The sequence below is a fragment of the Anneissia japonica genome, unplaced genomic scaffold (assembly GCF_011630105.1).
Source record: "Anneissia japonica isolate Jap-2015-1 unplaced genomic scaffold, ASM1163010v1 scaffold13104_len81497_cov225, whole genome shotgun sequence".
NCBI lineage: Eukaryota > Metazoa > Echinodermata > Crinoidea > Comatulida > Comatulidae > Anneissia > Anneissia japonica.
This window is the reverse complement of record NW_022738494.1, coordinates 6,718-21,481: the sequence shown is the minus strand read 5'-3', so window position 1 is coordinate 21,481 and position 14,764 is coordinate 6,718. Positions and strand designations below refer to the sequence as shown.

The following is a 14,764-nucleotide window of genomic DNA, read 5'->3' as shown; positions in this document are numbered from 1 at the left end:
TTTCGGGGTAAACAGGCTTTTTTTTATTGACACTTTTGTTTGCACAGTCGGTTGTTAATTTCAATTCTTGCACAATTCAACAAGCATTTAAAATGATAAAATGAAGGCAAACCACTTAAATCAACTATACATGGTACATTTTGGCTGCATATTTTTGATTAAAAAAAATGGAGTTGTAATCCTCACTTATGTTAACCATGGAGACAATACATCATGCCACATATTTCAACCAAACAACCAATCACTGAAGCTCAGTTCGGCATTATGAATCTTGATACTTTGGGTACGAATAAATTAAAAAATTCCTTACTATCAATTCAACAACTAAATTCTATAACTAATTATCAAAAATTGCTGACAAACATGTTTATACTTCATCTAGAGTGAATACAGCATGCAAAATATATGCAGATTTGGCAAATCTCACATTCCCCTAACTTACATTCCATGAGAAAAATCCCACTCAACAGAGCTGATATTCACAGGAGCTTTCAACACAAACACCAATACAAAAATCATGTTTACAACACCTAATGTTAGAGGGCGCTTTCTAAAAATACTGCTTTTGACATTTGTATGTTTCAAAGTAGTTGTCATTTTGCCAAATGTTCTCATGCGAGATGAACCAAATCATACTAAATACCAACAAAAAATGTAACTACACTAAAACAAAAAATTTAATGATTATTACTGATTCGGTTGAAATATTGCTTCAACAGCTGTTGCTGTTCGGTAATTCTTTCAAAAATGATTTTTTCCATGATTGATTGCAAAATTTAAGTTCAATATTTAAAAGCAAGTTTATTTCCACAACATATTTTTAAAATTAAATTAAAAATACCTTAGTAAGGACTTTAGTAGAAAACAGAAATAATTGCCTTGTTCTAGAACTGTTGATTTCTGATACTGGAATGTACTTATTACAACTGTTAATTCTTAAGGGTATGCGTTCTGCCACTGTACATAGGAAACTGACAGATATAGCATTGTGGGTGACAAGTCCAGCTTTTCCATAATCTTTAGACCCATTTTTATTTCAAATTGTTTTTTTTATATATATTTACACTGAAAACACAGCGAATCTACAATACACTGTAGCCTACATACATGACCACCTCACAACTCCATCGTATCTTACAAGTCTAATATGAATATTCATAAAAAATTAGATAAAAATGATTATTCATGATATTCAAATGAGTTAAAATAATTCCCTCTCCAATGAAAGTGACTGACGAAGCACACCTCATCTCATTCTTCTTATATTCGTAATGTCTACTATAGCATATCTACTATAGCATGTCTACTATAGCACATGAATATTAAATCTTGCACTTATACTCATGAATCAAGTAAAACACAAAAATTGTCCTCGCTTTCGATTCACTAAATTTGACAGATAATAATAATAATAAATATTCATTATCTCTTTAAGTACAATTCACACTTTTGGCACAATGTGAACAAAATGTTTTGGGAAAGAAAATATCGATTGAGAATCCAGTACGTATGATCCTGAATTTATCTTAGATATTTTTTTTTCTCTCACAAAACAGAAAATTATGCGAAAAATACAAATTCCAAAATTGTTTCTTTGAGAACTTTACACAGCATTGTACAAATGATGACCACATTGACATGTTACTAGTTCACTTGGTGATGAATATGCACATTACTAGATGAATACACTGATTACGATTGGACAAGAGCAGTGATGAATATTCATAAATACTGAAGTCATGATGAACTAAATACAAAAATATCATGAATATTTATGAGACAGATGATGAATACTGTAATCATAAATGTTTATAAGGTGTCTATTTTGGAGGGTGAACAATATATACCAGTGCTTCATAGAACGTTATTTGTGTGAACATGTGTTAATAAATATGAATAAATATTTGAATACAAATGAGAAATGTGCTGCTTATGTAATGAATTATTCATGAAGCTGATGAATATGTATAAGATAAAACTCTATGGAACATCAATATTGGTTTCAGACAACAGTTATATACTACATATGTCGACTTAAATATGAAAATTGTGACAAATACAAACATTAATATTATTTATAAGGACGTAATCACAGTCACAGACAAGCAGATTGAATGAATATGCATGACTTGACGATATGAATATGCATGACCTAACGATATGAATATGCATGACCTGATGATATGAATAATAATAATCAGCCAATTTAATTGTCCATGTCACATAAGCTTTATTCATATGAATGTAAAAGATATTTCAAAATCTTCACACTAATGAATAAAGATGATTGTCATTGAAAGTCATGCATATACTTAACTATTCCACAGTTATGTTTTGATCTAAACAATTTAATTATTAACCAGTCAGTAGCTACGATTGCATTTAAACACCAGATTGAATGTGATTATGAATATTGATGAGGTGGCCTTGATATCTTATCAATATTTATCATTTATTTATCCACCTCAAAATACTTGTATGTGGGGTTTTCATATCCATTAGATTGCATCATTGCGATGTGTTTCTGTTCCAAGGTCATGTTAGGGTCAAGCTCTACGAATCCTTGGTTGACTGGTACACGACGTGACTTGTGTCGGATGATAAGACCGGCAGCGCCAATTACCATGATGATTGCAATGATACCACAAGCTAGGCCAAGAGCTACGACAGGGGCACCAAACTTTGTACTAGCACCTACTTTGGTAGCCTAGGGATTAAAAAAAAAACACCATATTTATAAAGCTTGAATTCCACATTAAAAAATAACTATGAGGGTCAAATGTATGGAAGTACATTGTAAAGCATATGCATAGTGGTGTATTGTGAAGAACTACTTTAAACTGATTAATTTAATTAATTTGCATCCAACATATGTGATGGGACTATCTTTACACACTCTAAACTAAATCTCATTAAAAGGTTTAAGGAGTGAAGTTATTCAAAAATTATTCTGGAGCTTGCAGTGTTTAAAACCAGAGCCTGTAGTATTAGAAGGCAAGCATCTTGAACACCAGGCTATAAGTTCATTCTATCAGGCTATATTTAAAGGACATTTAAACAGACAGAAGCCAAGTATCTTGCAAGAAGTATTACAGATTAGAGGAAAAATTATGTCAAAAGGTTGCATCAAAACATCACTCAAGACAGCAAACTATACAATATTACAAAATGTTATTTCCTACATTGATTTTCTGAAACAATAATATAAATTCCTCGTTTCTCCACTCCCCTCACCACTTTTTTCCCCTCTCCCTGTTTCTCTTCTGCATCTCTAAAATACTGCTGAAGAAACCAAATCACTTTGATTACTTACTGTTGTGTCTTTGAAAGCGGGAGCCAGTTTCTTTGAACTAGATTTCTGCGGTCGTTTTACCATTTGTGACTGGAACTCTTTAATGATGGCTTTGCCGGGGATTTTCTTAATAGCTGTGGATTCAAAAGAAAGCACGGAACATCTTAGAAACACAGAACATTTTAGCTCATCATTCAAGCTAACAAATTTTGAAAAAAATAGTTTTCACCTTGCTAATGATATAAAAGGTGTAATACATTGTGTTTAGAAAAATGTATGTTCCTATATTCTTTTAATACTTTTACATTGGCCACTAAGACAGAATATAGGAAAAAAAATGAAACAACTTCAATAGTAGACTTTAAGAACACTATTAAATCTACTATTGAAGTTGTTTAATTTTTTTCTATATTCTGTCGGAACACATGTGGAGCACAAATGAAAATATATATATATATATAGACATTACCATTAAAAACAATGGCTGCACCCATTATGGGTTCGATTAGCACTATATGGCACATAAAGCTTAATCTGAATTACTTTGTACCTTGTGTTTTCAGTGGCTTAGTTGGTGCTGGATCTGGTTGCTGTATCTTTGTAGTGGCCACAGACTTGGCACCACCTGATTTTGGAGCAGTCACTTTATCAAACAGATTGACCTTAGGTTGTCTTTGACCAACAAACTGTGGTGGAACCGGTTCCTCACGCAGGAGAGGTCGAATATGCTCTGTATCATCAGTAACCAATGCATCTGTATTTTTGGTGAAATGAGAGATTAAAATATTTCTGTATCAATCATTGAGATCTATATTAAGCAAAATACAAGTAACTACATACTAAATTATTTAATGATGATGATTATGATAATGATGACAATGAACACTGTATGTTTTCTCATATAACACGAGGCTTTAAAATAGCAAATTAAAATCCAAAAACAGGGAGCCATCTTATACACTCAACACATACAAATAGATCATGTGCAGATCGTCTGTAACAAATGAAATGAAGCTGCTAACTGTTAGTATGAATGAATGCCATTAATGCAGGGAAATAAGATTTTGATGAACATTTAAAAAACCCATAAAATGGTATTATTTGGAAGATTGGCCCTACATGCCCCAGATGCAGTATCAAGACCATACAAAGTAGTATAAAGTAGGAATTCCGACGATGAAACAGGGTGTTGTCTTATACGCCCGACATCCACAAATCATCCAAAAATCTTCTCAAACTGGGAGTGTCGTTTTATATGCGGATTGCCTTATATGTGAGAAAATATGGTAAGTGGTTGAATGCAAAAGGAAACTGATGAATGAATGATTTATGACTATATGGAATAAATCATGAACAAGCAACAGAAAACAGATGTAAGACAAAAGCACTAAAAAATTACCAATGTCAGTTTCTATGATGTTATAAACATCTGGCTTTCTCCTAATCATATCAATAGCATTTTCCAGAGACGCATCCATCTCTTGCATTTCTGTCAGCAATAGAGGGCGCTTTTCCTTTGCCGTTGCTGGATCAACATCTTGGAGATGTTGGTAGTGGTTCAATATATGGGCTCTGTTCTTCTTGATGGCTTTTACAAACCTTGCCAAAGCATGTAGAACGGCTTTAGCCTACAGTAGATAATAGAAAAACATATTATTCTTATAAATTATTTATTTTTATGACTACAACTCTTCATATAATGAGATGTCCGCTTGTCACATAAGTAGATAGCTCTTATGTGCAGTAGGCTTTTAGTTAAGTGGTTTGCAAACATTTTGGCCAATGACCCAAAACATCCATCCAGGCAACTTGCTCCCTGTGACATTCAAAAACAGAACTTAAAAAAGGTCATTAACTTGTACACAAAACTGAAGTAATATGTTTAAACACTTAGAGGAGATGGTCTTTTGAGATATGTTATTGAAGGAAGAGTAGAGGGAAAGCAACCTCGAGTAATGTTGTTAGATGATCTGAAGGAAAAAAATTGAAAGCTAGGCCATCATGAAACGTATATCATATGATAGAGAAAATTGAAACCTGCCAGTAGGCAGAAAACGGAAGGTGATAATGGTTTAAGTAATTATAACGTGATTTCTTTCATCAAACTTTTGCATGATACAAAATTCAATAAAAAAAATACTAGAGTCTTGTGACCCTATAATTTATTTGGTGACCAAAGTTTGAGTCACGACCCATAGTTTTAGAACCACTGCTTTAGTTTATAGAGCATTATTCACTCCATCCTGTAACATAATTGGCAAATGTACTGTATCTATTTGCATTTTTTTTTCATTTTAAAATCTTTCTTCGCTAATCAGTAAATATTCAAATTTAAATTAATTTCATATACATTTTATACTTTATATAAAATGTAGTCAAGCTTTTATTTTATTTAGACACATAAAGTGTAAATCAATATATAATTGTGTAAGACTTTTCAAACATTATCCTCACATTCAAAAAAAAAAAATCAAACCAAACCAAGATGATTTAAGTTTATTGTAAACTGTATAATATTAATTGCTGTTGCAACAGTCCGCTTCACAATCCTATCCATTACACCTGCATATAAGTCAGAATGCTTTTAACTGGTTAGCGCGACTTCAACATAAAGTGCGGTGTATTTATTTGTGCGCGGATACCTTGCTTAAATCAGCTTACATTTTATGGACATAATGTACTCGTCAATTTCTCACATTGTGGATTTCAAGCGTTAGTTAATCTCTGGTTGAAATTTGAAATAAATTTGCTTCAGAGATTTATGCGACAATTTAGCTTTTAGTCCAGCATCAAAACCGCTCAATAAAAAACAGCTTTTGAAAACAATACGAGTGAAAATAATTAAAAGATATATGAATCAATTATATAATTCACAATAAATGAAAAAAATCAATTACTAAAAAAACATTACTTAAAAATTAAACAATTTAATCATTATTTTAATGTTTGACAGTATGTTTGATTCACATGACCATATATAGCCACATCATGACTACATATGTGGCAAAGACAAGCCAAACCAGTCACTCGTCGCAAATCATGTTTCAGAGAAAATGGCCAAAACATGCTGGAATGTCAACATTTTTAAAAATCTATTTATTGCACTAACCTAATCTTTATATATCTATACATCATGCTATGTTGTTATTTTCCCTATTTTCAATGTTAAAACAACACTTTTTAAGGATTTGATGATAGTTTCTGCATAAGAAATGCCCAAAATCATAAACTTTGAAGGCTGATTTCTTTCTGATATATTGTTCTTTAAACAGTTGTATGTTTAAACGATTGTGACTTGAAAATGGAAATGTCGGATTTCAACAAATTTTTTACCATTTTATAACTCTTATTTTACTCTTTAACACTGTATTAATAACTCAAAATGGATTTTTGCAATGAGTGACTGGTTTAGTTTGCCTTTGCCATATATGGGCATACAACAGTTTTTTGTCAAAGAAAATTTGATAATCACAACAGAGCTTAAATGTTATTATTTTTATATAAATTTACCTTTGGTTGCTTTTCTCCGATGAGAGTTGTCAGTTTCTTGAGGATTTTCGTTCTCCTGTCGGTCAGTAGAGCGCTGACGCGATCTTCATGCACGTTACGTAGGCTTTGACGTTCAGATTCAGCTTCAACTTCCAGAGCATTCACAGTCTTTTGGAATTGCTGGCAAAGAAAGAATGGTTTGATTAGAGCTGATGAAATGACCAAAAAAATAATTTTAGAAAGGAGCAACTAAACAATTCTCAAGTGTTGTGCAAGTAGAGAATTAATTTTGGAGTCACCGTGTTCAAATACATTATCTTAAAGCCCTGTTCACACTATCCAATCATATTTCAATGTTGCATACCCATATATGGTCATGACGTACCTATATATGGTCATGACGTACCTATATATGGTCATGACATACCTATATATGGTCATGACATACATACTGTATATGGTCATCATGACTATATTTAGGCTTGTTACATGTTTCTCTCAAAGAAAATTTGATAGTCTGGACATAGGCTTTGAGGTAGCAATATTCTGAAGTAGTAATGATTTTAACCAAGATGAGGAAGAAGAATGGAATGAGGAATAACAAGAGCGAGGAAGAGAAGTAGAAGGAAGATGTTAATGATGATGATGTTATTGACAATGATGATGATGAGTAAAACACTGATGTTCATAGTGATATGGTTGATAACTTATAATGATGCAAATTTCAACAATGATGATTGTGATAATAATAATGATATTCTTGACGATGATGATGGTTCCATAGAATGAAGGATGTGGCATGCAATCAGGCACTGATGGGCTCTGGAATCAAGGGACTGGGTTGGTAATAATGCCGCTGCTCTCCTATGGGGTGAGAGAAGTAGAAGGAAGATGTTAATGATGATGATGTTATTGACAATGATGATGATGAGTAAAACACTGATGTTCATAGTGATATGGTTGATAACTTATAATGATGCAAATTTCAACAATGATGATTGTGATAATAATAATGATATTCTTGACGATGATGATGGTTCCATAGAATGAAGGATGTGGCATGCAATCAGGCACTGATGGGCTCTGGAATCAAGGGACTGGGTTGGTAATAATCCCCATACTCTCCAGCGTCATTCTCAAGTAGACATTACAAAACATTGCTAAGCATGACAATGATGTAATAAATAAAGAAGTGTTCTCAGACAGTGTTATTAATCCAGAATAAAACACATCCACCCTGGAGGTTAAAGTCATGTAGGGTAGCATTCATTCATGGTTGCTGCGCCTAAATTATGGAATTCTTATTATCTATACGTGGGTCGCCATCCATCTCTTTGTTTAAATATAATTTATAAAAACTCTCTTGTTTTGTTCTCTTTGATTTCCCTTTTTCCATTCCTTATCAGCTAGTTTTTTTTCTAAGTTCTATTAGGAGAGGAGTCTCAGCCATCCTGGGTTGGCTGAGCCTCATCTGGTGCTGGACAGGGTAAATTTTGACGGATCCCTAGTAAGCGACAAGGGCGTATCCCAATCTACATACTACAATTTAGGTGCTGGTGTGGAGTTCTCCCTAGCTTATTTTTCTAATTGTATCTGTTCACTTTTTTTTGTGCATACAGACCGTTGTATTTTGTGAGGTATAAATACATAAATACATAACGTTTAACATCGAGGCCTACCTGTGTCATGGATTGCTTCATTTGTTCAGCCGCCTTAGGGTCTTTCTTCATCATTGTCTCATAACTCTTTTCAGCATTTTGCCAATCTTTCATTACCTTCGACATTTTGCCTTCTTGGTTTTTGATAATACGATCGCGTGCATTAACAAACTGCTCATGCTCGTCTCCTGTGTTGTCAAATTTTCGGTCGAAGTACGGGTCTTTTGTGATTGGTTCCTTAGTCGTTACAGTTACTGTTGACAAAGGAAACCAGCATGTTATTGAAAATTAAAATTGATTAATAATATTTATGTAGTCCTCCTCATATTTGCCTCTTTAAAACAATGTAACATATTATATTAAATAATTCCTTTCACATCCAAAACCAGTTAAAAACAACATAAAAAATATAATGTAAAAGTATATACTGTTTATGGTCCTTGTTGAAATTAATCAGCGAAATTTAGATTTGGCCCTGGGGACCTGCATCAGCCACAGTGCAGATTCAACTAAGGTCAGCAGACCAGGAAACAATCCTCTCCCCCTCCCCGTTTTCCAATAGTATAGTTTGTGCACACAACTTAACGTCCCATCCAAAGGATGAGGTGATTATAGAAAGTGTTTTATGTGATACATATGACAATATGGACTTAAAATACACATATACTTTAGATATTTAAACTAAATAAAATATAAGACCAGCAAATGCAAACAAATCAAGCAGAGGTTAAATGCTAATATACGAATGCATAACATTTAGTGTTGTGCCAGTAGAGGTTACGTACAGTACCAGAAGATGATCATGATCAACATCTAAGTTAAATTCCCATTTACTGCATTTTTTATAATTTATTTCAAATTTACATACTTGTATATTATTCATAAAATGAAATTAAAATGAGAATCATTATCATATAGAAGTGAATATTATAATAGTGTATTCTCTACCTACCTTCATTTACCATTTTTCTACCTAATAATAATATTTATCTAGTAAACTATTAGTATTTTTGTCATCTATGGTGCATTACACTGAGATTTTATGCGCTCTATGAGTTGAAATAACTTGAATGATTCGGATATGATGGGTTCAAAAGGTCACAGGTTCAAAGGGACATGAGATTCTGTCTAATGACAAATAATAACACTAGTCTTCTGGGTACATATATAATCCTACATGTTATTAATAACTACAGATCATATTTCAATTTTTTTTAATTATTTTTAAAGCTCTATCCACACTATCAAATTTTCCTTGACAAAAAAATGTGACATGCCCATATATGGTAATGCTATGCCTATATATGGTCATGGTGTGATGTCATCATGCCTATATATGGGCATATCACACTTTTTTGTCACACAAAATTTGATAGTGTTGACAGAGCTTAATTCCACAGAAATGATTAAGAATTAATTAGCTAAACATATTAATATTATTTGTGGTATATTAGGCTGAGTATATTTTGGAGATAAGATTCTATCAATTTAAAAGTATGGTTCTAATGATTAGGAATTTAATCTGGAAGGAGGCGGGCTAAGGGGTTTAGCTAAGAAATGGGCCAAGCTTGATTAGACGTGTCTATTTCTTGGCTTCTATTTTATATCATCCGTATGTATTTATTTTTGTGCTTATACAATAAAGAGAGAAGAAAGATGTATTTATTTCATAACAGCAATAACAACAGAAAAATACAATTGCCAGTGAAGGGCAATTTTCTATGCATATTTAGAAAAAAAACCAGTAACTGTAGGTAAATGATCATCCTATGTAAAGGTATCCTTAGGATTATAAAGCAATCAGTCAACAGAAGAGTCACATGGGAGACTAACTGCAAAATATTACAGGCACTCCTCCATGCATAATATGCATAAAACATAAATAGGAATCGAAGTGAACATTCTAGATTTGTTAAAATGCCAACAATATCTCTTGTGAATCAACCACGTACAAAAACTCTGCAAAAACCAGTGGGTGGGCTTATAGGGAGAATACTTTAAAAACTATATTTTGGAATTCTACATCAAGAAATTGCTTGATTTTGCTTTATATTAGGTTTTGTATATAGCAAAAATTTATTTTTCTCTGGTGCTATAATAACACTACATGCCCAATGAGTCTTGCTATAACAACACTATATGTGGCAAAGACAAGCCAAACCAGTCACTCGTCGCAAATCTTGTTTTGGAGATAATGGCCAAAACATGCTGGAATGTCAACATTTTGGAAATCTATTTTATTGCACTAAACTTACCTTTATATATCTATACATCATGCTATGCTGTTATTTTCCTCATTTTAAATGTTAAAACAACAATTTTTAATGATTTGGTGATGGTTTCTGCCTAAGAAATGCCTAAAATCGTAAACTTTGAAGGCTGATTTCTCAAATATTGTTCTTTATACAGCTGTATGTTTAAACTCATGTAACTTCATAACAAAGTGTCGGATTCAAATGATTTTTTTATCATTTTATAACTCACATTGTACTGTTAAACCCTGTATTAATAACTAAAAATTGATTTTTCCAACGAGTGACTGGTTTGGCTTGTCTTTGCCACATATGCTTAACTACAGTCTTGCTAATGCTGGCTGGTACTGCAATACCTGACCAGACTATCAAATTTTGTTTGACAAAAACATGTGACATGCCTAAATATGGTCATGATGACACCAAATATAGGCACATCATGACTATATATGGGAAACAGTCTGGGCAAAGCTTTACAAGCACAACTGGTACATCACCATCAACACCACCATCATCAAACCACTCTCTATCATCATCTCCTTTGTCCTTATAATCATCCACTTTATTATACAGTACTAATTTGCATTTAAAGATAACATTATGTTGTGATGTGTTATATTGTAATGGAATGTGTATTCTATTTGTAGATAAAATAAATCAAGAATAGAAGGGTAATATAAACTAAAATTATGTTTCAAAATTAAAAATGTCCAGAGCGAAACCCAGTCTGTATTCATTGTAACGTAATGTTATTCTATTTAAAGTACCATAATAGGTTATGTAAGTTACATAAAATTTTTTGTTACGTGAAGTAATGGAATATGTGTTTTAATCTTTAACATATACATGGTAAAGTAAATCTTAACACTGATTATGTTGCCAGGCAAATGCTACATTTTATTATAATAAACATTATAAATGACTTTCCTAGCATTTCATAACCCCAATGAACATCACTATAAATTATCAGAGCATTCTCTCTATATCCACACTTCAAGCCTATGTGCAAATGCTCTCTAACAATATGTTTTGTTCTCTCTAAATATATACATGAGTACACACTTTAGCATGTGATGGTTAAACTTGTATTATGTTTTAATAAAAAATTTGTGCTAGAATAGACAGTGCATAAATCACAAATGCTTATTCAAAAATTATTGAGCAGAGGTATAGAATCACGTTGACGCAGCACGTTTTTTGAAAAGAGGTACAGAATGGAGTCGACACCACACGCTTTTTGAAATGAGGTACAGAAAGGAGTTGACACGGCAGGCTTTTTGAATAGAAGTTACAGAATGGAATTGAAACCACACGCTTTTTGAAATGAGGTACAGAAAGGAGTTGACACGGCAGGCTTTTTGAATAGAAGTTACAGAATGGAGTTGAAACCACACGCTTTTTGAAATGAGGTACAGAAAGGAGTTGACACAGCAAGCTTTTTGAATAGAAGTTCAGAATGGAATTGAAACCAAACGCTTTTTGAAATGAGGTACAGAAAGGAGTTGACATGGCAGGCTTTTTGAATAGAAGTTACAGAATGGAGTTGAAACCACATGCTTTTTGAAAAGAGCTACAGAATGTACTATAGTTGACACTGCACATTTTTTGAAAAGAGGTACAAAATGGAGTTGAAACAGCACGGTTTTTGAAAAGAGGTATAGAATGAAGTTGAGACCACACACATTTTGAAAAGAGGTACAGAATGGAATTGACACCAGACTTTAAAAAGAGATACAAAATGGAGTTGACACTGCATGCTTTTTGAAGAGGTAAAAATGGAATTGACATCGCATGCTTTTCATGTCTGAGATTGCAGTAAGACGGTTGCACAGTTAACATTTAGTATAACAAATTGGATTTATATAATTGCTATGGAGAATTCCACTGCTTCGTTTACTGTCGTGTTCTTCTTGCCATTCATTATCTTGTCTCTCACATTCACTTTCTGTAATTTCAGCTCACTCCATTAATAATCACTTAGACTAATCTTTCCTAAAATTTCTATAACTTTGTTTTTAAATTGACAAAAAAAATCAGAAAAGGAAGATGCTTTCAAATAAATTTTGAATTTTCATCCAATTATTTTTTCATATTAAAGATTATTTATTCCATTTCATTCATTTGTTTTTATCAAATAATTTTTTTTAGGATCATCATTTTTTTCACTTTATTTTCATATTCACAAATTATTAATAAGGATCTCAGTGTAATTAAGGTTCAGTATTCTTCTTTATTTGGATTTACAAAAATCAACCTTATTATGTTTATATATTTCTTTATTACTATAAAGGTGACTAGACATTTCTTATGCGATGCAGATTGCCTTAAAATTATTTCAAATGCTACAATTTTTGTGAAGGCAAAAATGGAAAAAAATCCCTAAAATGATTAAAGATACTATAGTTGCACTCTGCTGTTAAGAAAAGGGCTTGGCCAATTATAGAGGGCGCCAAACAGAAATATTCATCACAATAACATGAAATTGTTTATTAGGGTGCAATCATCAATATAAGACTGAATTAATCAAATTCAAATTACTATTGGAATTTTCACATACTAACAATTAATTAGTAATTAAAAGAAATCCTTAATTTATATTCTAATTATAATTACATTAACAATCACCATCATATCATTAATGTTTTTAATTTCTGTATAGTAATCAGCCAGGCAACAGTTAATATTTTTAAAGCTTGTCCTTAAACGTAACTAATCAATATCTGATAGCACAGCGCATTTGATTTTGACTGCGGTATAGTGATATTGACGCTTTATGTTTCATTATCATTATTATCATTTATAGAGTAGTGGAAATAAAATCCTAATCCATCTATATCTAAACATGAACTGTCAGATCATGTAGATTACAGTATGTTACATTAAAATGCAATACTGAAATATAGAAAAGTAATTCTCAGCTCACATATTAAAATGCAACATACTTATGTGGTTTATAGCTTATTTAAGTAAATTATAACATTTGTGACCCAAGCTCACAAGCGGGCTGTAAACTCGTCCTCAGGCCAAAATGAGTTTTTCATTATTATTATTATTATTATTATTATTATTATTATTAACATTACTTTATTATTTTTATTATTATTATTATTATTATTTAAATCACTTTATTAGTACAAAAACAATAATAAAAAACAAACAGCAATCCTAGATTATGACCCAGAAGGGCACATGCAAAACGAAACAAAGTTCTGTTATAATAATACTGTCTACTGTCTACAGCAACAACTAGTTGACAGCCATGTCAAGAAAACAGACCACTCATTATGCTTTAACTTGCATCACAACCTAGCAGGAGGGACTGCGGCCCTAAAAGCTGCAAAAACAGCATAATTGATCACTATCTAGTAGCTAATCAATGCCCTTCAACAGACCTAAGCACAGTAGGTATGGATGCTCATATTAACTAAAAGCTGAGGAAGCCACTCCATGGTTCATTACAGTATTATGCATTATCATGTACAACATGTTGCACTATGAGGTTTAGAAAGTGAAACTGTGTTCAGAGATAAAAAAAAAAAGGATCCTGGCATTTTAGGAGATTTGAAATAAGAACTCCCAAGGTGGAAGGAGGCATGTACTGGGGAGGGGGGAAAATTCCCCTCCTCCCCCCCCCACAAAAGAAGAAAAATCACAAGTGGGGAGAAAAAAATTGTGTGTATTTTCTACATATTATTAGTAGAATATCTATATGTAAAATCGATTATATCTATATGTAATATCTATATGTAAATTCTGCGCTGCGCTGCACTGTGCCTTGCTGTTTTTAATCGCTTTTACTTCCAGAGATCAGAGATTTATTGATATATTTTATGTATCCTTAAATCAGTGGAGAAACTTTATACAGCAATTTAGTTTGCTTTTTGTTTATCCTGTCTCTGATTTTTGGTATTGTTATTTCTGTATATTTTGTTTTCTGTTTGACGAAATAAATGAAAATGAAATGATTAAATAAGCCTCTGAAACCCCTAACTTGTCATATTTTTCGAGGGCTCCGCCCCCTGGGCCACTTTCGAAACATTTTAATTGACACCCAACCACACCCACATTTTTCT

At 32.4% G+C, this 14,764-nt stretch overlaps 1 protein-coding gene across 1 annotated transcript in view; it reads right to left on the bottom strand.

Moving 5' to 3' along the window:
• The window catches only part of LOC117117592 (amyloid-beta A4 protein-like), a gene marked incomplete at its 5' end in the record, with an annotated part of 18,878 nt that continues 4,114 nt past the window's right edge, over positions 1-14,764 (bottom strand). Inside the window, 6 exon segments of the mRNA XM_033261939.1 lie at positions 1-2,707; positions 3,314-3,426; positions 3,843-4,046; positions 4,692-4,920; positions 6,803-6,961; positions 8,461-8,693. Of these exon segments, the coding sequence (XP_033117830.1) occupies positions 2,453-2,707; positions 3,314-3,426; positions 3,843-4,046; positions 4,692-4,920; positions 6,803-6,961; positions 8,461-8,693 (1,193 nt within the window).